The sequence below is a fragment of the Gastrolobium bilobum genome, unplaced genomic scaffold (genome assembly GCF_033153095.1).
Source record: "Gastrolobium bilobum isolate Gb01-03AN ecotype WA unplaced genomic scaffold, APGP_CSIRO_Gbil_v1 utg2457, whole genome shotgun sequence".
NCBI classification, from domain to species: domain Eukaryota; kingdom Viridiplantae; phylum Streptophyta; class Magnoliopsida; order Fabales; family Fabaceae; genus Gastrolobium; species Gastrolobium bilobum.
In genome coordinates this window covers 63,650-88,105 of record NW_026897884.1, presented here as the reverse complement: position 1 = coordinate 88,105, position 24,456 = coordinate 63,650, and the positions used below count along the sequence as shown (strand labels likewise).

General features: G+C 38.1%; 2 protein-coding genes across 2 annotated transcripts; both read right to left on the bottom strand.

Moving 5' to 3' along the window:
• Nucleotides 1-6,902: 6,902 nt before the first annotated feature.
• LOC133311114 (B2 protein) lies at nucleotides 6,903-10,072 on the bottom strand. Its single transcript, XM_061512131.1, has 6 exons — nucleotides 9,992-10,072; nucleotides 8,636-9,204; nucleotides 8,442-8,542; nucleotides 7,717-7,800; nucleotides 7,511-7,621; nucleotides 6,903-7,377 (listed from the first exon to the last, which is right to left on the bottom strand). Exons 2-6 carry the CDS (start codon nucleotides 9,192-9,194, stop codon nucleotides 7,330-7,332), a joined length of 903 nt encoding a protein of 300 aa, XP_061368115.1. The 5' UTR covers nucleotides 9,195-9,204; nucleotides 9,992-10,072; the 3' UTR covers nucleotides 6,903-7,329.
• Nucleotides 10,073-13,890: 3,818 nt separating this feature from the next.
• LOC133311104 (zinc finger BED domain-containing protein RICESLEEPER 2-like) lies at nucleotides 13,891-15,409 on the bottom strand. Its single transcript, XM_061512122.1, has 3 exons — nucleotides 14,602-15,409; nucleotides 14,138-14,455; nucleotides 13,891-13,907 (listed from the first exon to the last, which is right to left on the bottom strand). The coding sequence occupies exons 1-3, from the start codon at nucleotides 15,407-15,409 to the stop codon at nucleotides 13,891-13,893; spliced, it is 1,143 nt and encodes a 380-aa protein (XP_061368106.1).
• Nucleotides 15,410-24,456: the final 9,047 nt, after the last annotated feature.

Here is a 24,456-nt window from a genome sequence, read left to right as displayed (position 1 = left end):
CTAGAAATCTTAGCAAGTCAGTGAGTCCTCAAGGATTTTCCACCCCAAGCTCACTTACATGTGCAATATAAGTCCAAAAGCAGTATATCATTTATCATTTCTAAAACGATGCAATGCAGCAGATAATCATGCCATGTGTGTCAATTCTAATCTACTGGCCAGAGACAGTGCAGGTATACGTCTATCACCTACACACCGTGCAAGTACCACTTGCATTCATCCCGGTACACCGTCTTGTATGGCGCTACATACTCAGGCTTCCCGTCAAGATGAAACAACACATGCATATTAAAAGCCATTACATGTAAAGTTCAATCAACATATCAAATATCCAAAAGCATGTACACAGCATGCATAAACCATACCCCCATGGGACATGGTGGAACCACAACATGGCTAAACCGAGGACACGAAAGCTTACCTCTAAGCTAGCTATCCAATGCCACAAGCTCAAAGTCCAATCACGGCAGATCACAATCTGATATGGACCAAATATAAATCAATAACATGTACCACATGCATACAAATTAAAGACAACGTCTTTCCATACGTTTAACGTCTTAAGGCTCTATACCAAGCCATAAGTCCTTAATCACTTGATTCTGACTTAGTTTAATTAAAACAGAAGTTCAACTTCATCACTCTAGGGTCCACAAACCCGGATCACACACCATGACCCTCGGTCAACTAGAACTCCCTCTCGGAGACCTATCCAGTGGAAGTCTGAAATTGCCCGAAGGCTAAAAACTGTCTACTGGCCAGAGACTCGGTACATAAGTACCCACTGTAATAATGCATGCATGCTCATGTGTTCTACACTACTCATATACACTTCTTACCGTTGCCATCAACTGGCAAGGTGGAACAGAAAAGGGGAACAAGCCACAGTACCAAGAGGTTACCTTAAATAGTTTTCTCACTTAGCTCCGCAGCAGCTTAAGTTCCAAGTCTGCTACTCAACAGAACGCCTACACATAGGACGTTCCCACTTACTCAAAGTTCACAAAATGCATGCCAATTCTCAATTTCACATACATAATACAATCACTTACCTCAATCCACTTGGTCCAGGACCAAGGACAATTCACTGTTTCACTGTTCAAGATTCAAGTCGACGTACGACAACCTATACAACCATGTACAGCCGTCAGTATACGTCAATTTACGTCAAAACGCGAAAAAAACACAAAAATCCTTCCCATCACCATGATGGTTCGGCCCTTGAAGTGTTATTTTAGGATTTATTTTTCTAAATTTTCTTTCTCATTTTATTATTCTTCCTTAGGTTGCCAAGAGGCCAATTCAAGTGTCGTTTTTCCGTTTTACGTCTTTTACTCAATGTTTTGCTAAATAATTCACTCTAGGTTCATTTATGTCCCTAAACACAAGTTATTATTTTCCATTGATTCTAACACTTTCCAACCACCACACAACCCATCTAATCACCATATAATTACACAAAAAATCATCCAAATAATTTTTCAACATCAATTCCCCTCTTTTTCACTTAATGGCCGAACGGCAACCTATAGTACTCCAAGGGATTTTCAATCAATTTTAACCCTTTCTCACCTCATACAATCCTATTATATCATCATATAATCATACAACAACTCATTAATTAATTCCCAACAAAATTCCAAACTTCAAAGTCATGATCACCAAAATTCTTCTAAGTTAAAATTCAACATTTTTCACCTAAAATTTTCATTGCAATTCTAGCTTTAATACATCATTCTAAGGCATTATCATCTAATACATATTTTCTAGTTGAGCTCTCTAACACAACATATCATCAATCAAAGCTTTAGGGTTCAATAAACCAATCTCATGATCAAACAACCAATAGGTATAGAAACTTACTCAAAAGCTAGGCAATGGGCTCTTCCTACACATACTCTACCATTGGAGCACTTGGAAGCTCCAAGAACACCCTAACTCCAATGTGAGCCACGGCCTTTGAGGGGAAAGATCTCAAAAACTAGTCACTTTCACGGTTCAAGGATAGCACCAATGGCTTTGGAAGACAATTTCCAACAAAATTCAAGTCAAACTTTGTTGGATTTGGTGCTTGGATGAGTGTTTAATGGAGGGAGAAAGTTTTGAAGAAAACTTGGTGAAGGAGAGGGGGATGGCGCGGGTTTCAGCTGAAGGAGAAGGAAGAGAGTGATGATGAATAGTGGTGATGAGGTGGATAAGTGGATTTTTAAGTGGGGTGGGTCCCACGCCACCTCATGTGATTTAAAACGCGTCTAAACTTTCACTAAACGTCCGTAAATTCAAAACCTATTTAAAAACTCTAATTTTTAACATTAACTATTCTCCTTTAATTATACTTGGTCAGATGAATCCGGATTTTTCCGGTCGTTTGGAAAAAACACTGTTTTAAGCTATTGCGCGCGCCGTTGACACGCTTCCCCAAACTGACTTAATTCCATCAAATATTATCAGAAATCATAATTCCTGGTTTTATAGACCATTTATAACTCATATTTGAAACCTAGAGCTCAAAATTCAACTGGCACATTTTACGGTGCAATTGTACCGCGGTTTTTTTCCCGCGAAAAACATTATTCACTGATTTTTCTGAAACCTTCCTATCCACTCAATTTTTCGTTCTGGATCCATTTCCAGGGTTATTTTTATCATCTGAGACCTTCTACTCAATTTTTATCTTCCTAGGGTTGTGTGCATGGCTAATTACAATTTTTCCCTTTCTTTGTATTTTGGCCTAATCTTCAGGATTTTTTGACTAATCCTTCACGTAATTGCTCACTTAATATTTTAATATTTGATTTAGAAATGTGAGGTGTTATATTCACCCCACCTTTTAGAATTTTGTCCGCAAAATTAACTCATGCTCGTCCGCTAACTCAGGATACAGCCGGAGAACCTCATCTTCCTGTTCCCAAGTAGCAACCTCAAGTGTGTATCTTTACCATTTTACTTTTACCATAAACATAGTCTCCTTTTCGTGATAATCATTATCCTTTGACCCTTCACAATTACTCGTCTTTCATGGTTCTGTGACCTTTTAATTCACAATACTTTACACTTTCTCTGGTTTATCGTTTCACTTTCGCTAATTTTTAGGTAATAACATAACCATATTACAGATTTATTGGTATCAATTCACCTCATTCTCATTTCTATCTATCTTTCTGACCCAATGTCGTTCCCAAAAGCATGTAATCGTCTCCATACTAGGATCTAACCGTTCTCATGCACATTCACTAGTTATTCCTGGAGTATTTCCAACTCACATGTTCTTTAGTACTTAACTCTTTTCGTTGTCCTCACTGTTTCAACCATACCTGACATCTCTTTTGTACCAGTCTTTTTCACTGATGTTACTACCCATACCATTTCGTTGCTTTCTTGGCTTTCACCCAAGCACATACTTTCTAGTTCCAAAGGCAATTTGTTGTGTCCTACAATTCCGACTCACATTAAATTCTATACTCATATACTTTATTTTCCTTGTCACGTGTCTTCACCTCTTCTTAGGTACTCACGACTATATCTTTCTCTTTGTGATACGAAACTAACAATCCTCACAATAGTTTATGTTTCCGATTAACCATTTATGGTCCTTTAACCACAAACACACTCCTGAATTTTTTCCATCTACAAACTCATATTCTTAATTTACACTCATTGTTACCCTCTTTATTAACTTAACCATCTTAACTTTATCAACTCATTCAGCTCAACTCCACACTTAGACCTCTCATAGTCTAAACACAACACTCATCAATGACCTCCACATCAAGGCCTCATGCTTAATATTTTCTCCCACTAACTATTTTCAACTTTCATTCCACTCCGATGTTGCAACTTAACCATATGTTCCACTTATTTATACTACTTTTTTGTAATCATCGTCATTTAATCCTGGATGTCAAACTCAAAATAATATCACCTTACAGTTTTACCAACCTCCTTGGGACGAATCATTTTCCAAACCCATTTCACTACTAACTGATGGACCCTTAAAATGCCATGTCTCTCACATGCAAGTCTCATCCTATAGGAATCTTTGAAACTTAATTATCAAGTCACATAAAACTAAATCCATCATTGCCACTACTTATACAATTCCCCACCGATTGGTATATCATTCTCTCGGAATATTCAAAGCTACCACAAACACTCAGCCATACCTCATTAATACTTAACCAAAACAACATTAACATTGTGCATCTTCCACACACTTTCCACCATAAGTGGCATATGCGATTATATATATAACGCTCCTCAATCCACTATATCAGTACAACCAAGCTATCAACTTTTAGGCAACCGATCGCAACTCTAGTTTCCAACTATTATTACACATACGTGCTTGATTCCATCACAGTTTACCTTTTATAAGGGCTTATAATTCACCGTTTTAACCTAAACTCTTGATCATCACTAGCCTTCCTAGAAGGACACTTACTCCATCCGTCAACATTAAATCACATTATTATCTCCTTTATCGTAAGGCGAGAATTCCAACACACTTACTACCTCACTTGGAGCCGATATTATTTCCTCGAACTTACTTTACACCCACAATAGTGCTTCACTGTCACATTTCTAAATTCTTACACACTATGTATCACCTCCTATATCCAAATCTGACATATTATTGTTCATTTACAAATATCTGACCTCATATTTTGCGTTAATCACATGGAAGAACTCTCTCAATACAGTGGGTAACAACATTCACAGGTTTTAACCGCTCGAGCTCTTGCTGTCCTCAGGGCCCCAGATGTAATGACCCACCGATCAGAGAATCCGCCCATATGATCCATGCAGTAATGATAACCTACCACCTGCTGACCCTGTTCTATTAGCATTTCCAATGTTTCTTATTGGTGCATTTATATAATTCAACTCAACTATACTAACAGTCACATCAATGCGGAACACTTCCTGGCTTTCCGGGATCACCTCATTGCCAGATTACCCCAGGACCTGTTGACCGCATTCTCATGACTTTGTAGGAGAAATACATATTCACTTATGTGTGGAATGGCGTGGAGCATTGCAATTGGGGTGTTAGACATGCATGCACGCATGATCCCCATAATATTCTTGATGAAAGTGTGCCGTATTTGAGACAGGCTGGCTTCTATGAGGTTGTGAGGCTGCGCAACCATGAGGTTAGTGTACACTTATTGGTTGTTCATGTTGATTGAGTGAATGGAAGGGAGAGAATGTTGACTGCTAGACTGTCCACCAGAGTCAACTTTCGCATACATTTCAATAAATGTCGAGTTTGTGTCATTTTTAAATGCATCTACTACTAGTGCGACATCTTCATCCTCGACAATCTCCGCAGTAACCCAACTCTCTCTACCAGAAGTGCATCTCGCAGTCAACCGAGACAGATGTTGGCCCCGTTGTAATCTCAACTTCTTGTATATTATCTTCTTCAAATCATGAAAACTACATCGAGAGTTCATGCGAAACCTTTTTGTGTCTCTTTCAAAAACTTGACCACTAGTACCAAAATATCTCCTTCCATTATAAAATAAAATAGCAACAATTGAATCATTTTCGTCACCCATTTTAAAAAATAACAGAGCCAGGAAAATAACACGGATAAAAATTAAAATATGTACCCAAACAAAAAAGGAAAGTGATATGACAGAGAACTGGAAATTTCAGAATGACGAAGGAAAAAAACACGTGGGAGAAATACAAATTCCTAATATGAAATTAGATGAAAAAGGAAATAACTAGAAAGAGGTTAAAATTTTAATATGTAACCACCACTTCCATTGAAGATACCGAAAATAGAAAACATTCTCATTAGAGAACAAAACAACACCGAGAACAGTAAAAAAATAGCTTCTTATGACACTACTGGAAATAGAAAGGCTTCTTACGGACGAAAATAACATAGATATCACTGAACAATTTTGGTATGTTTGTAAGTCGCTTTATAATACTATCACTGGTCCTGCAAAATTTCTACACCACCTGTAGTAGGCCCAATTAGCTTCCTTACCCAACGACTTTGATTCATAGGCCTGCCATTTCAGAAAAAGTACACTATAGTTGCTACATACCATGGCTACTTTGATCAAATGAGTGACGCGCGACTCACCCAACCCAAAGTTGCTACATAAAGTAGCTACTTTGGACAACTAGGCCTACTAGTCTTTTCCAGCCACCGGGGAAGTGCCACATGTCCTGTCCATAGTAGCTGAGTATTTCAGCGACTATGGTACCATGACAGTGTGGTATATTTTTTCAATTGTGACATTTAGGTAAATTGTTCTCATAAAAGGGGTAATACAATCAATGTCCTTGTTATTTTATTTAAATTTTGGCATTTGTTTTATTTAATTACGTTATTTTATTGAAGTTTAAATTAAAAAAGAGCCTTTATTCATTTAACTTACATTTTATTTTTATTTCAATTTTATAAAAAATTTCATTTTGATTTCCTGACTTATAAAAAGAATGGCAAAATTATTAGAATTTATGATTCTGTTAGAATAATTTACACATCTTTCTTAAGTGATTAAAGAAGTTAAAACAGTATTGACACAGGATTGCTGCGGTGAAATAAATTAGTCCAATAATGTTGCTTGTCATTTGTGTTAAATTTATAAAATGAGAAAGAAATCTTATTTTCTTCTTGATGAATAGTTACATTTTAAATGAAGTTACATACATAAAAAAAAAAAAAAAAAAAAAAGCATATATGTCATGTTGCATGACAAATTTCACTTTTCCAAGTTGTGATTCATTTTTATTTTTTAAAAATGATGGATCCCACATTAAACCAAATCAATTCTTATAATATTTGATTCCAATCATACTCTTCAAATTCTTTCTGTGATTTTGAATTTTGACTGGAGATTAAACAAAAGATAACTTCGGCCAACTCAATAAATAGTTTAGAAACACAATAAAGCTTTTGCAATTTTTTTTTTTTTTTTGAGATTCAATGATAGTTTGAACCTATAACCTCAAAGTACCCAAGTCCCTCAGCACTAATCTACTCCACTCCTAGTGACTTAAATTTATTTATTTATTTTCTTTTTTGGTTTAACAGAAATGCATAATGCTTTACAAGTACAAACAGTCGTCTCTATGATGTTATAGAGAAGCTGTACTTATAAATGTCATGCAACAGCTACAAAGCATCTTCGTGGACAACACAACATTTATTCAGAGAAGGGTCTCAAACTCTCAACACTTCCTCCAAAATGATTTGCCAAACAAACTACTTTTCCAAGCTTACGCTTTCCATGGAAAATCTGGCAAAAGCACACAGTTGGCACACCAAAACCTACCTACTATTTTGGATATTCCGTTGTTTGCTTATGCTGCCGAACCAGCTTGCTCACATAGGTCCAACAAATCCAGGGTCTGCAAAATCAAATCATAAATCCCACCCCCATCAACAAGAGAATGAGGGAGAGACAGAAACATACGGTGAGAAATCAATATCCAAAAAATATTTTTTTTCCTTCCAGATGAAAACAGCAATATTCCATCATACCTCTGGAACTGACAGCTCAAGGCGAAACTTTGGACCATCGTAATGATGCAATACTGGCCTGAATGCATCTTCTTCCAATGCATTGCAAAGTTTCCTGACATGGATTCTTACCTACGTACGTAGATGAGGAACAAAATATCATTCATTCAACATCTTACAGACAAATTAATATATGGACTCTCCTATTCCAAAATCCTAGTTTCTACCTGAGCTGGAAACCTTGACTCGCCTTTGCATTTTTTATCCTCCCATGCAGTTGGATCTATGTTAGAGCCCCCAAAACTTGCTGCCTGCATCAAAGGACTTAAAAAGTAAGCGAATCAAAAAAAATTCATTTCGTCTATCATCAACTTTTTTTCCTTTTTCAACCTCACTCAAGTTATTTGAATTGATGTTTCTGTTAGTAAATAATAATAATAATAATAATAAAGGAGGCTAGAAAAGAAAGTATCTACATCTCTTTAAAGATATAAGATTCCCAATATCTAATCAGAAGAGCATACCCATGTAATGGAGAAAAACAAAAACAATAGAGACCAAATTTGAACAAAGTCATTTCCATACTAAGAATTAGGTATCCCTCACTAGCGACTCAATAAATTCCAAAACATTTCACCCCCCTCTAATTGTATAAGTAACGGTGACAGAAGAATATTCGTAATTTCCAATATAGAGATGATATTTCCATGCCTATAAAATCTGTTTGGCACAGCACACTAGTTCTTGGGCCACATAAATTATCATAGCACCCAAATGTTCTCAAGTGTAGTGGCTCCCCCTGACGAATTGTAGTTAGCCTCATTTCTTACAAATATCATGTAAACAAAGGACATAATTTTGATCCTTCATAGCCATAAAATACAGTACTTTCCACCAGAGTCTGGTTCACAACATAATTAACTGTATTCAAGAGAAACTAAGAATAGCCAACCTCAAAAATGCCATGCAGCTGATGAGTGGTATAGTTATACAGAAATAGAGGCAACCCTGGTGTTATTGCCCGAACAGAATCGCGATACCTTGGAGGCAAACCTACCAAAAAAAATTGGAAGTGTCAAACCTCAAAATGCATTTGATTAACAATCTTCAAGATAGAAAAATAGATTACACTTCATGTGCACACACCAAATAGCTGACGTTTTAAGTCTTCCTGCATGGTGTCATTATTACAGACAAAGATGTATCCTCCAAGCACCTCATTTCGTGGAAGTGTCTCTGCTACAGGCAAGGTCTTAAACCTTTTGTCAGCTGCATTTGAGTTGTTGCTTTCATTGTTGTTGTTGTTATTGTTGTTGGACTCTTTGTTGTGCTGAATATTAACAGCATACTTGTTACTGTTCATGTTACTCACCAGGTTTGCATTGTTTTTCTGGTACACTGCATTAATATTGTAAACACCATTTCGAAGCGAGTTTTTGCTCACATTTTCAGTAATTTTAGAGTCCAGGTTTAACATGCTTAAGTTAAGAGTGTCAAATTTGTTCTCTTCCTGGAACCCAAATTTATCCCTTGACCTTGATTCAATGAGGCCCTTTGAAAGATCAAGGTTATTCATACGCTCCCCCTTCAATCTTGTCTGCTCAGCCAATTTAGAAGCAACCATTAACCATTTGTGATCCTCTGATGCTTTAGAGTGTCCACGAAGCTCATCACCCAATTGCCAGAAGCTGTGCATGTTGTCCATCTTTTGAAACCTAAATAAATGCAGCATAGACTGATTAAAGGAGTAAATCAATACAAATATACATCAAGAAAAAAGGACATAGCACACAGGCAATTGAACAAATAAAATAGACATTTCTAACTATCACACACATAAAACAAATAAAATGTCTCCCAAATCTTATAATCGAATTTCAAGAATCTGGGGCCGCTGAGAATACGGTTCCCCTCATTTGACTCATTTCTCTACCCAAAATAGAAATTCAAGAATTTATTAAAAAATTTAAATCTGAAATGAGAATTAATATACACTGAAAAGCACATTCATGACACACAAGAGTTGAAGTCAATATATCTAGCCTCACAATAAAGTCAATTTCATGCAACCCCCACAAAATTAAAGTTAACATAACAATCACTGCTAGATGCTATCACAAATCTGAAACCGAAACGGGAAGGTAGCCACTCAAGTTCAAACTCAATAAATAGAACACAGACATGGAACAAAACAAACATCCTTCTTCACATCTTAAAAGAAAAAATGGGCATAACTGCTGAAAATTAAACAAAATAACTAAGATCAAGAAAAGCATTCAAAGACCCAAAGTACGCATTCACAAATACGAGAAGGAATTTATTACAATCAGCACAGTGAAGTGAGCAAAATACGAGGTCAAAGATGGAAGTAAACGAAGACTGAGCTTCCAAATCTAGATTTGATAACGAAACAAAAAAAAAAGGCACTGATTCGACAAATTTTGCAGAGAAGTAGAAGTCCTAGATTTGGGGATCCAGATAGGAGAGTGACAAGAACAGTACCTTCTAGTGACCCCGCTATGAACCTCAAAGCCGCGAGTGAGAGAGAGAGAGAGAAGCGAACAGCGAGGACTTTAATGTTCCTGTCTTTGCCGGAAGACAGTTTTAAAAGAAAAATTTATAATTAAAAATATATTTTAGGAAAGAGTGTTTATCCTTTTAAATGACATAACTTATCTCCTTTCTCTCTCACATAAAGAGGTGGGACCCATACCTTTATTTTTTTTTGTCAACTCTCTCTCCTCCTTTATCTATCTCTTTCTTAAAATGTCACAACTTTACATACTTTAAAATACACACAATTTTCTCTATATTTTAAGTATAAATTAAAAATTTATTTAGAATATAAATTAAAAAATTATTTAAAATAAAAATTAAAAAAATTATTTAAGAGAAAATTATTTTAAACTTTAAAAAACACAAGTTTGGAAATTATAATATTTTGATACATATTTTCTCTCATAATATTTTTTCTTTCTCTCTCCTTGTTTTGTGGAGGTAAGTAGATAAAAGTTTAACAAATATATATATATATATATATATATATATATATATTTATATATATTAAAGTAGGATCATTTTATTTAAAATAGCATAAAATTATATTCTTAAAATTCTTTTTAAGATGTAAATATCAGGATTTACCAAAATAAATAAATAAATAAATATCAGGATAAAAGGGCTAATTAAGAATGGAACATATCCGGTCCATTATGATAGTCTTATTTTCACTATTATAAAGTACACTACATATATATATATATATATATATATATATATATATATATATATATATATATATATATATATATATATATATATATATATATATATATATAAAGGATATACTTACCATAAAAAAGTTTACCACATTTACAATCAACCTAATCTCCGTTGACTTCCGTCAATCTAACGGTTATAATTTATTGAATTTATTGAGAATTAATAAATAACTAATAAATGCGATACAATAAATTATAACCGTTAGATTGACAGAAATCAACGGAGATTAGGTTAGTTGTAAAAGTGGTAAACTTTTTTTGTGGTAAGTATATCATGTCCCTTATATATATATATATATATATATATATATATATATATATATATATATATATATATATATATATAAATACTAATCGTGTAGTATTCGAATACCTCTTGCAGAAACAACATGAAATGAGTTAAAATAAGTTAGGAAGCCTTAATCACTTAATGTAATCTTGAGCAATGATTATTGATGATTAATTATTGTATAAACAGATTGTGATTGTGTTGTTTGTGGGCCTTGAGCTTGTGTGGACTCTTGGCTTGGATTATTAGCTTGCAAGGTAAGCTTTCGTGTCATCGGCTTAGCCATTGTTTGTTCCACCATGTCCCATGGGGGGGATGGTTATATGCATGATGTGTTTTCATGTACTGTTTTATTGAAAAGTTATGGAGCTGTTAAGTGCAAAATGCTTATAATATGTATGTGGTGTTTCGCCTAGCCAGGAAGCCATGGGGTGGTCCTGGGGCCGGGTACAGCATGGGCTGGTACTGTGTGGGTAATAGACGTATTCTTGCACTTCTCTGATCAGTAGAATTGTTATAACACACATGACATGATTATTTGCTGCATTGCACTATTTTGGAACTTGAGTTGTATAAACTATCAGGGTTGTCCGGTCTACGTGTTGTAATTTCGTGACTAGAGACACATTTATGCTATTTATACATTGAGGTATTTCAGTTAGCTGTCTTTTGCAATGTACATACAGGCGATGTTTTTTGAAATGAATTAAGTAATTCAACTTTGCTAATGATAATGACGTCATAATTGAAAAGAAAAAGATATTTCGCATTTTTAAATTAAGCGTGGCTTAATACGATGATATGATAACAAATCAGATATATACGGGGTATTACATTTTATGGTATCAGAGCAGGGCCTCTCTTCTAGTACGGTGTGGTTCGAGGACGAACCAGGCGGAAGCTGGTAGGCATGTAACATCCCGAGCGCTGACGAGGGCGGGGAGTGATCGCCGGTGCGAAAGGGCATAGATAAGGAGCGGCTCCTGGCAGGCTTCCAGCGACGGGGGTACATGAATGAATCGAATCAACACCCGAAAGAGAGGGATTCCAAAGACTGTGCTGGTATGGGATGGTACAGTTGGGAATGACTTATAAGAATTAATTGGTACTACCTATACTAACAAGATGCATCTTCTTTTCGGTAGCCCGGAACGGAAGCGTGCTTGACTTGGAGCAATTCTGGGATGGGTGACCTCCTGGGAAGTTTTCCCAGGAAGTGTGCGAGTGAGGAAAAAGCACACTGGAAAGTCTCGTGTTAATATGTGGGGATAGTCATTGATTCTTGAAGCGGTCGGGCGTTAAAAGTGGTATCAGAGCACTTTCTAGGGAAAAACCTGTACGTATTGAATAACTTAGGATGTATTGTTGTGAGTCATGTCTGTGCGTTCTCTCCATTAGGTTTTGTTATGATGATGCATATGTGACCACATTGCGTGGGCCTGATCAACTCACTCTTTGTGTAACTTGTGCAGAGTCATGGTACTACCTCGGAGGAACCGAGACACTAGCGGGGATCAACCTGATCCTGTCCTGGCTGCATTGGCTGATATGCAGGCGGCTCGTGTAGCCGACCAGGAGGCCATGAGAATGGCAAACCAGGCTATCTGGACGCCGTCAGAGAGGCGAACAACAATCACGGTTGCAACAAAAGAATGCGTAGCCCCGGAATCAAACAAAATATCAACAGTAATCCACCAAAGGAAACAGTACCTCTGACAAGGTTCGGAGCTCGGTCCGACAACTGACGATCCAAAGTGTACACACGCCCAGTGGCTGGTGACACAACGGGTGCTGCTGTAGCAGTCAAAGGAACAATCTGTAACGGAACTGTCTGAATCGCTGCAGCTCTCACCGTCGACGACGGACACTCTCTAGCATAGTGGCCCTCCTTGCCACACTGGAAACATATAGTCTGACCGGTAGCACACGGCCCCAGATGGACCTTCCCACATCCCGTGCATCTGGGAGTAGGAGGTCTCGTTGTACTCCCCTGAGTCGTAGTCCTCTTGAACTGATTTGGCGCTTGCCTAGCCGCCAACTGCTTCCTGTTTCCCTTTCCAGCAAACTTCCTGTCTTTCCAGGAAGTGGAACTACTAGTTCCCTTCGTCTCAGCAATCTTGGCCCTCTTGGCCTTACTCGTAATGCAGACATCCTCAATGTCCTTACACAGTTGTACCAGTGTACCAAAATCTCTCGATGCAGCTCCAGCAATATGCTCTGCAATCACCTCATTATGTCCTCTGCGAAACTTAGCAGCCAAAAAGGTCGGAGTGGGCACATCCATCCGAAAGTGGGCGAACTTCACAAGTTCGTTAAACTTGGCCAGGTACTCGTCAACAGACATCGAGCCCTGCACCAATCTATCAAACTCCCCCTGCTTCATCTCCTGCGCATCATAGGGAAAGTATCTGCCCAAAAAGCAGTCCTCAAAGAACGGCCACGTCATAATATAACCATGCATCTCATATGCCTGAGAGGTGTTCATCCACCACTCGTGTGCGTCGCCCTCCAGCATGTATGTGGCGATAGGGATGGCAATACGGGCTGGCTCGGCCCGCCCAAAATGGGCCCGGTCAGCCCGCCCCGTTTTGATAAAATGGGCCAAACTAAGCAACCCACCTCGTTTTATGAATGGGCTGGCGGGTTGCGGGCCAGCCCGCCCAAAATAAAAAAACTCATAAAATTAAAAAAAATAAATAAAAAATCTGCATAAAAATCACAAAAAAACTACATAAAATGTAGGAATCAAAGCATCGTACAAATTCTGCTTAAAATTGATTCTACAAGCCAACCCAACCCAAAAAATAAAATAAAAATATTAATTCATGAAACTAGTTATCAAGTTTAACTGCAATACACACAAATGTCCATTCAAATTGAAAAAAAAAATCACATACTAATTTTTGATTCATTGCTTTGAAGAAGCTCCAACAAAACATTAACTGTCATCGTCATCATTCATCAATCTTCTCATCAGAGGCACCTTCATCTATATAAATAATAATTGAAAAATAATAATAATTAATTTTACAAACAAGTATGGTTCAATATAAAATGAATTCAAATTAAATAAATTACCAGTCCCGGAAAAACCATTCTGCCAATTACGGGTACAAAGCAAAGCTTCAACACATTCAGGTAAGAGACTGCTTTTGTATTTATTAAGGATCCGAGACCCAATGCTGAATGCAGATTCAGATGCAACAGTGGTAATAGGAATGCTTAAGTCACGAGCCATTAGTGATAGATTTGGAAGACGTTTAGCTTTCCCCTTCCACCATTGTAATATATCAAATGTATCATCATCAAACTCCAAATTCTCCTCTTCCAGATAAACATCAAGTTGAGATTTTCCAATCTTTGCTGCATTGAAGGGCTGATTGTGCTTTTCAATTCCTACCATATTTGACAAGTTAAACACATAAAAATATAAGTTTTTAAAAAATGCAATGTAAGTAAATAAATTATTATTTCAAATTAAAATAAACTTACTTGGAGCATGATTTCTGAAAATCCCTTCTTCTCTTTTGATATTGACCTACTTGAAGATGCACTTGTAACATCACTGAGACTTTGACTTTGAGCATTTGAAGAGGGAGGAATGTGACATGCATAATTGTCAAAGAGATTGTATGCATTTTTCTTTATTTCTTCTACTTTTGCTTCACTTGTCAATGGATTAACTTTGGAATAACAATAAGACAAAGCAGAAGTCTTCATCCGTGGGTCAAGAAGCGCTCCTAGTGCAAGCACAATACTATATTCCTCCCAATATTTGTCAAATTTTTCCATCATTCTTTCAGCCATGCTCTTTAAAATGTCATCATCATCATGTAATGTGTTCTGGAGACTACATTGAATTTGCCAAACTTGCAAAAAGTATAAGTTGGCAGTAGGATAGGATGTGCCAGAAATCAACTCAGTAATATCATAAAATGGCTTCAAGAACCCCATAATTTTTTCTCTTATATCCCATTCATCAAGTGTAGGACAATATTTATAATTTTTATCACTGAATTCAAGAATAGAAAACACACGTCGGTATATGAGAGCACTTTCAAGCATCAGATAAGTTGAATTCCATCTAGTAGGGACATCTAGGCATAAGCCTTTTGAAGTGTTAATTCCTCCCACTTGATCAATGCATTCTTTAAATGCTTTCATTCTGCCTTCCGAGCCCCTTAAATATTTGAAACTTTCTCTAATTTTGCTCAAGGCATCACTAGAAACTTTCAACCCTTCTTGAACAATTAGATTCAAAATGTGAGCAGAACAACGAACATGAAAAAATTGTCCATCACATAACAACAACTTCTGCAAACCAAGCTGACTTTTCAAATTTCTCACCATATTGTCATTCGCAGATGCATTATCCAAAGTAATGGAAAATAACTTCTTCTCTATTCCCCAATCCTTCAATAAATCAAATTTTTTTTGACATAATTCAAAACCAGTGTGAGGAGGAGGCATATGACAAAAGTTAAGAATCTTGCTATTTAACTTCCAATTCCTATCAACGAAATGAGCTGTTAAACATATGTAACCCTATGTATTACAACATGTCCACAAATCAGAAGTTAAGCAAATCCTGGAATGCTAGTCATTATATCTTTAAAGTTCTCATTCTCTCTCATGTAAATCATTAAGACATCGCTCTTAGCAGTATTTCTTGTAATTGTAATTGCATCAGGATTTAAGTAACTTATCCACTTCCTAATCCTTTCATACTCAACGAAATTGAAAGGTAAATCATGCTCAATAATTGCAAGGGCACACATCTCACGTGATACCATTTGATCTATTTTCTGACTTTTCAATTTACCTTGCATATCTATCATCATTTGACCCACATCTTCAAATTTAATATTCTTGCACTTTAGAATGTGGCGTTTCAGATGCGACGTTCCATAATTTTTTCCACCAACTTTGTATTCTTGATTACAACCATTACATTTTTCCCTCTCAATTCCATCATCCGCTACTCCTATCTTGGTAAAAAACTTCCAACAATCTGAAGTTTCTGTTTTTGCCTTCTTCTTTGTGGATTCAACAACAGATTGAGCTTCTTGATTCTCACAACTTTCCACATCAATAGGTTCATTAACCTCCATTTATAATCAACTATAAAAAACAATGACAATATATATCATTAAACTACTAGGCATGTTCAAACAGAATCATGTTTCAACCAGATGATATTTTAATAAAAGGCAGCCACGAAAATTAAGAAAAGGCATACATTTTTTTTTTTTTTTGATAACAAAAGGCATATATTTTAGTGAGGTTTAAAAATTGAATTAATGCACAAAAATAAATAGCTAGCCAGTAGCAGAATCAAAACTTATCACATTAAAGCTAATGTATACATTATGTATACCATCAAAATTTGAATGTAAATAAGCACAATAACATATAGTGTCTTAGCAGCTAATTAAATAAGCACAATAACATATTAATACTTACATTTCTTTGCCACGAATTTAAATCCCAACTCTTGGGCAACTAAATTGAATACTTTTTCAACAATAACTGCTTTGGAAGATGGAATGGGAATGGCCTACACAAAGGGTAGAATATCGATGAGAGACAATATAAAACTATAGTCAACCAAATAAAAATTCAACTAATATAGTTATCAAGGAGGGGGAAAAAACTTAATTAACAAATCACTACTGTTAGAGCATCAATTAGCAAACCAACAAAATGGAGAACAGATTGGATATTCAAAGTGGAATTAAGCAAATTATATAAAACAAGAAAGTGGACAAGCATGAAAGGTAGGGAGCACGGGGATGCAAGCAAGCTCATTAAATTTGTGATTAGTTGAATGTGCATCCATGATTCTTTTCATGTGAGGGTAGCAGGAGAAGTTTTATATAGCCATCTTTTATATGCCTTTATTATTCTAAATAGTGACAACACTTTGATACCTAATCTATATAATTATTGTCCTTGGGCTCGTTAGCTTTTTTGTAATTGCTTTAGCTTCAAGCAGAGGAAAATGACCAAGAGGAAACTGTGTTGAGAAGATAAACAAAGGGATCTCCTTTTACAATAGGAGGTTTCCTGAAGTACTCCATGAGCTGCAGACTCAGCTCCCTGGCTTTGTCTTTGTACATTCTGATCTCTACAAGTTCCTTATAGAGCTAAGGGAAACTAGATATAGATATGGTACAAAGAAAATCATATTGTCACTCAAAACAGTAACTTGACAAGCTTATGGTGGCTCATTTTAGTAAAATAAATTGCATCCAAAAAAATAAAAGCAATTACCCATCTTTTGCTTTAACTAATGATCAACAATAATACCAATGACGAAAATTGCCATTTAAGTGCCAACTACCAATAGTTGAGCATCATTTATATAAGTATCCTGACATGAATTATAAAATCAAAAACAAGCAGCATGTTAGCCTGTAATTCATTTTGCGTTCTTTCTTCTTTGTGCAACTCGACCTCTTAATATCTACTTGTGGCCGTTGATATGATTAATTCAAGTTTCAACAAGAGGACTGATGAACGCAACTCCTTCCATTGAACTAAATAGTCTCTTTGTATTATGACCTTAATACAAGGGATTGTGACAAGAATCTTCAGACAACATAAAGAAAAAGAAAAATCTTCAAAAGAAAATTAAGGATTCATGAACTCACCAGTTATTATATGAGCTATTTAATTTTCCAAGGCTGAAACAAATAAACATATACATATATGAACTCACCAATTCAAAGTAAGAAGAAGAAGAAACGCAATCAATTCACCAATACAAAAAATCCAAAAAAAAAATATTGAACTCACCGCAAGTTGGCCACTGGAGTCGGAGATGGTGCGACGAGTGAGGAGAGAGTTGAACCAAGAAAAACTCGAAGAGAATGGAGGAGAGGAGACTACTCTTCGTCGCTGCCCTCAGCCTTCTGCCTTTGTGGCTCTGCCGACTGCGTTCCAAAATTAGATCTAGGGCAAACCGCAAATGATTGTCACCGTTTTCATTTCAACTTTTAATAATCTTAATTTTTTTTAACACATCGGGCCAGCCCGACCCGTTTTCCTATCAACCCGTTTAATCCATTTGTAAACGGGGTGGGCTACATTTGGTTAATGGGTTGAGACTCATAACCCAGCCCGCCAATTTGGGCGGGTTAAACGGGCTGGCCCGTCGGGTTTGGCCCATATTGCCAGCCCTATGTGGCAAACATCAACTTCTGCGGGTCCGTACACTGCATAACCCGGAAGATCTTCTCCAATGCCTGCAGCCATCTTGCAGCAGCAATGGGATCAAGTGCCCCATCGAATGAAGGTGGCTTATGTTTGCGGAAAGCATTAAGCCGACGATCGATCACATCGCGATCCTCAGCAAGCTCAAAGTAGGGTTCCATCACCCCAGTAAGAGGAGTGGCACATTCAACGTGACTCAAGATCTCGTCCTGAAGGCTAGGTGGAGGTGGTGGTGGCGGTGGAGGTGGTGGCTGAGCGAACTGACCAACAGTAGGACCAGTCCTCATCTCCTCCAACATGACCCTCATCATAGTCATGTTCGCTAGGCGATTTGCCTCTAAAACATCCTCAGTGGCTTTCATGTTCGCCTCTCTGACGGCGTCCAGCATAGCCTGGTTTGCCATTCTCATGGCCTCCTGGTCGGCTACACGAGCCGCCTGCATATCAGCCAATGCAGCCAGGACAGGATCAGGTTGATCCCCGCTAGTGTCTCGGTTCCTCCGAGGTAGTCCCATGATTTTGCACAAGTTACACAAAGAGTGAGTTGATCAGGCCCATGCAATGTGGTCACATATGCATCATCACAACAAAACCTAATGGAGAGAACGCACAGACACGACTCACAACAATACATCCTAAGTTATTGCAATACATACAGGTTTTTCCCTAGAAAGTGCTCTGATACCATAAAATGTAACACCCTGTATATATCCGGTTTATTATCATATCATCGTATTAAGCCACGCTTAATTTAAAAATACGGAATATCTTTTTCTTTTCAATTATGACGTCATTATCATTAGCCAAGTTGAATTACTTAATTCATTTAATAAAACATCGCCTGTATGTAAATTGCAAAAGACAACTAACTGAAATACCTCAATGTATAAATAGCATCAGTGTGTCTCTAGTCACGGAACTACAATACGTAGACCGGACAACCCTGATAGTTTATAAAACTCAAGCTAAAAGGTACTAACATCAAAGCGGCTTGGACAAACCCCATGCTCGTCAAATAAGGCAACACGCCCAACAAGAGTCTCAAATAAATAAATAAAACATAAGCGTGACAGAAAACATAAACAGCATCCAATATCTAGTCATGTCAGCATATAGCATAAAATAGTCAACTAAGCTCCGGCCTCCTGCCGCTAGAGGCATCCGTCCCTAAGTTACCTGAACCTGAAATAAGCGTCCCCAAACGTGGGGTGAGATCTCTAAACAAGAAATCTCAGTAAGACAAGGGGTCCTCAAGGATCTTCCACCCCAAGCTCACTTACCAGTGCAATATAAGTTCCAAAAGCAGTTACACAGTATAAGGTCCAAAATAGTGCAATGCAGCAGATAATCATGTCATGTGTGTTATAACAATTCTACTGATCAGAGAAGTGCAGGAATACGTCTATTACCCACACAGTACCAGCCCATGATGTACCCGCCCCCAGGACCACCCCATGGCTTCCTGGCTAGGCGAAACACTACATACATATCATAAGCATTTTGCACTTAACAACTCCAAAGCATTTCAATAAAACAGTACATGAAAACACATCATGCATATAACCATCCCCCATGGGACATGGTGGAACAAACAATGGCTAAGCCGAGGACACGAAAGCTTACCTTGCAAGCTAACAATCCAAGCCAAGAGTCCATACAAGCTCAAGGCCCACAAACAGCACAATCACAATATGTTTATACAATAATTAATCATCAATAATCATTGCTCAAGATTACATTAAGTGATTAAGGCTTCCTAGCTCACTTTAACTCATTTCATGTTGTTTCTGCAGGAGGTATTCGAATACTACACGATTAGTATTCGAATACTCAAGCTCTCCAGAAAGTATTCGATTACTTTGACTAAAGTATTCGAATACCACAAGGTATTCGAATACCAACACCCCAAGTATCCGAATACCAAAACCCACTGTATTCGAATAATTTCAAGTATTCGAATACTTCTTCAAAGGTATCCGAATACTTTTCTTCCCAGAAAAGTATCCCAATACTCCAACAAGGAGTATTCGATTACCAGAGGACAAGTATTCGAATACTACCCGAAAAGTATTCGAATACTTCTCCATCAGAATGCAGAAATTCGAACAGACATCTGCATAAACCCACTTTTAAGGGACCAAACGTGATTTGGAGTCCAATGACTCCATAAACAGATATTCATAAGCATATTATGAACTCAGAAACACATTCCTTTAATTAAATGATTAAAGTTTCTCTTTTTAACCGATTAAACAAGCTAAACTCATCAAAACACAAAGGCTATGATCATGGAATACCTTAGGCTTCACAAACTCACAAAAAGACTCCTCCCTGGAGCTTCCAACACAGTCTCACAGCTCTGACTTTTAAGGTTCACGAATTTGACACCTCAAGATGGTGCTTTTCTCCACAAAGCTCACAACTTGGAGCTCAAAAAGCCAAGACAAAAGCCTCACCCTCACAACTCAGAAACACAGCCCCTTAATCACCCAAACAGCAACCACACATACTCAGAAAGTGAGACCACACCCACTCACAAGCTTGCTCTCACTCATCTACACTATTTAGGTGAAGGAACAAAGAACAAAGGTGATTACTTGAAGGTTTTAAGTGAAGAAAATGAGGGTGACGAAGGAGGACGCTCAAGGCTGCTGAAGCACACCAAAACTCACGTAGAAAAGCAACCAAATCAGCCTGGGTTTTTGTGACAAGCCTATTTATAGGCACATTAAGTTTAATCTCACAGTATTAACAAAAATAGTTACACTTAGCATTTTAATCCCAAACTTTGGAATCTGAACCTACTCATTTTTCTAAGATTTATCATATTTTTATTTTATTTTTCGCAGCACCTTTTCGGTACGCGCTTTTACATAGCCAGTATCAGTTCTGGCACCAGTTCTCATTATATTAACTTTAAACTTGTTTTACAAGTCCTACATATTATTCTAGGAATATTCATGCACTTATTATAATATTACGGGATACTTCATCGGTACGCATTTATACCGGGTAGCAAAACCGGTATCTGTACTTTTCGTCAGAAAAGCAATTTTCAGCATTATTATTCACTTACCATATTTATTTAAGCCTTCTCATAATTAATAGGGTCAATTATAGAATTATTTTCTAATTTCTCATAATTAATTAATTAATTCCTTAATTAACGGTGCAGGTTCTTACATTCACCCCACCTTTTTAAGGATTTTATCCTCAAAATCATAAACATACCTGTAGCGGAAAATCGGGATACTGCCGGAGAAGCTCGTCCTCTCGCCCCCAAGTACACTCCTCAGGAGTTCTTCCTGTCCCGTGCACTTTGACCATCGGAATGATCTTGCTCCTCAGCTTCTTCTCGCCGCGATCGAGAATCTTGAGTGGTCCGACAGGAGTTTTCAAGTTCTCCCCAACCTCCACATCATCAGGCTGCACCACTTGCGAAGGGTACGCTACGTACTTCCGAAGTTGAGACACGTGAAACATGTCGTGGATGTAGGCCAAGTTCGGAGGCAAGGCAAGCCGGTAGGCAACAGGTCCTACTTTACCAAGAATCTGGTATGGCCAAATGAATCGCGGGCTCAGCTTCCTCACTCCGAGGGCACGACCAACACTGGTGATAGGTGATAGTCTCACAAACACGTGCTCACCCTCACTGAAATTCAGTGGACGATGCTTGACATCATAGTAACTCTTTTTGCGATTCTGCGCCTGCTTCAGTTTTTCTCTGATCAACTGGATCTGCTGGGTGGTATCTTGGACAAAGTCCAAGCCAAAAAGCTCCTTGTCTCCAACCTCAGACCAGCAGGTAGGAGTCCGACACCTCCTACCATACAACGCCTCGTAGGGTGCCATGCCCAGGCTAGCATGGAAACTGTTGTTGTACGAAAATTCAACCAATAGCAGGTACATATCCCATGCTGAACCCTGCTCCAAAGTGCAAGCCCTCAACATGTCCTCCAATGTCTGGATGGTCCGCTCAGTCTATCCGTCAGTCTGAGGGTGATAGGTTGTACTCAGTCTCAACTGCGTACCAAAAGCTTCTTGCAGCGCCTCCCAGAACCAAGATGTGAACTTCGGGTCCCTATCACTAATGATACTCTCGGGCACCCCGTGAAGTCTCACGATCTCGCGAACATAAAGTCTGGCCAACTGCTCAGTAGAGAAGCTCACCTTCACCGGAAGAAAGTGGGCAGACTTGGTCAATCTGTCCACAATGACCCAGATAGAGTCGCAACCAGCCTGAGTCTTCGGCAAACCCACAACGAAGTCCATGGAAATGCTATCCCATTTCCATTCCAGAATCTCGAGAGGTTGAAGTTTACCAGATGACTTCTGGTGTTCTATCTTTACCTTTTGGCATATCAGACACTTAGACACAAACACAACTATGTCCTTCTTCATGCCCGGCCACCAATAATTCCTCTTCAGGTCCTGCTACATCTTTGTAGCACCTGGGTGGACAGTAAACTGGCCCTTATGAGCCTCTGTCATCACTTCAACAGTCAACGGACCTCGAGGAACCACAATCCTCTTCTGAAAGGTCAACAGTCCATCCTCATTCCAAGACACACCGTCCTGGTTCTTCACATAATTTAGGCACTCTCTCTGCCCTTGCGCCTCTTTAATCTTTTCCAAGAGTTCATTTTCGACTTGCACGGTTTTCATTTTGAGAAGTGCACCCCCCAAATAAGGAGTCACCGTCAAATCTCGAAACTTCACAATGACAACAAAACGTCATTCGATTCTCTGGGATCACCAGTCACCCTATCAGTAGAGGTGACCAGACCCCTCATACTCAAATCCACACAAAACTTGAGTGAGTTTGGTCCTATTCCATGTCTCTGGCCTCAACAAGACTTACAATTTATAATCAACATCCTCAACATAAATTCATATTCATTTCACAGTACGAAATCATAATCATGTTCATTTCAACCAATACATGTTATTTAACATATTCATTCACATAATAACGTACCTTAGTTCACGTACACCTGCAAAATTTTCAATTTCAATAACATAATAAATCAAAACTCAATGCAACGGTATACCTCAATCTCCCTGGTATCTGCAAAATCGAGAGTCAACTAAAGGTGAAATAACATTGATACATTACCACACTTTATCGTACTTATTTCATGCTTTACACTACTCTAGGTGTTAACATGCCAACTACTTATGAAGCATATTAATAATCAACATACGAACCTAGAGTCATGGAGACCACTCAACCCACAAACTACTTGTACATGCACAAAACTCGCATATACAAGATCGCGCGTGGCCTTGCCACAAAGTTCAAGTGTTACCCACTTAAATTCACTGAAGAGAAACTCGCATTCTCAACAAGGCACCATCACGATAAAGTAATGGCGTAAGGCATCTTACCTTAACAATAGTGACCGGTGCTCCCCATGAAGACACGCTTGGTCGAAAGAAGTCTTTCTCCGAAAGATTTTCAATGAGCTTTTTCATCTCCGCCAACTATGGTGGCGACATCCGATATGGAGCTAATGAAATAGACCTCACACTAGGAAACAATCAATGGAGAACCTTATCTCTCGCTGTGGCGGAAACTTGGAATCTCCTCAAGAAATACCTCAAGAAATTTTCCCACCACAGGAATGCCAATGATAGCCTCATGTGTCCCACTCACCAAACCTCCCAATATGACATATCCAAGTGCCCCTGCACTCAAGGCTCTCCTAGCCTGTACTAATGATATATAAGGTGAGGAACTGGCTGTGGAAACACACGGAGACACCACCGCTCGCTAGGCACAACAGTTAATCATCACACACTTTCTGGACAACCAATCCATGCCCAGAATAATATTTAAATTAACCATCGACAATCCAATCAGATCTACCGAGTAAATCACGACCATCCCACTGAAACACGACATCTCGATGAAAAATGGTAGTATCACATTTTTCTCCAGTGGCGGTAGTCACCTGCAACGGTGGAGAAAGCACAGACATGGGCAACTCACGCCCCACAACAATCGGGGTTGCAACAAAAGAGTGCGTAGCCCCGGAATCAAACAAAATATCAACAGTAATCCACTAAAGGAAACAGTACCTCTGACAAGGTTCGGAGCTCGATCCAACAACTGACGATCCAAAGTGTACACACGCCCAGTGGCTGGTGACACAACGGGTGCCGCTGTAGCAATCAAAGGA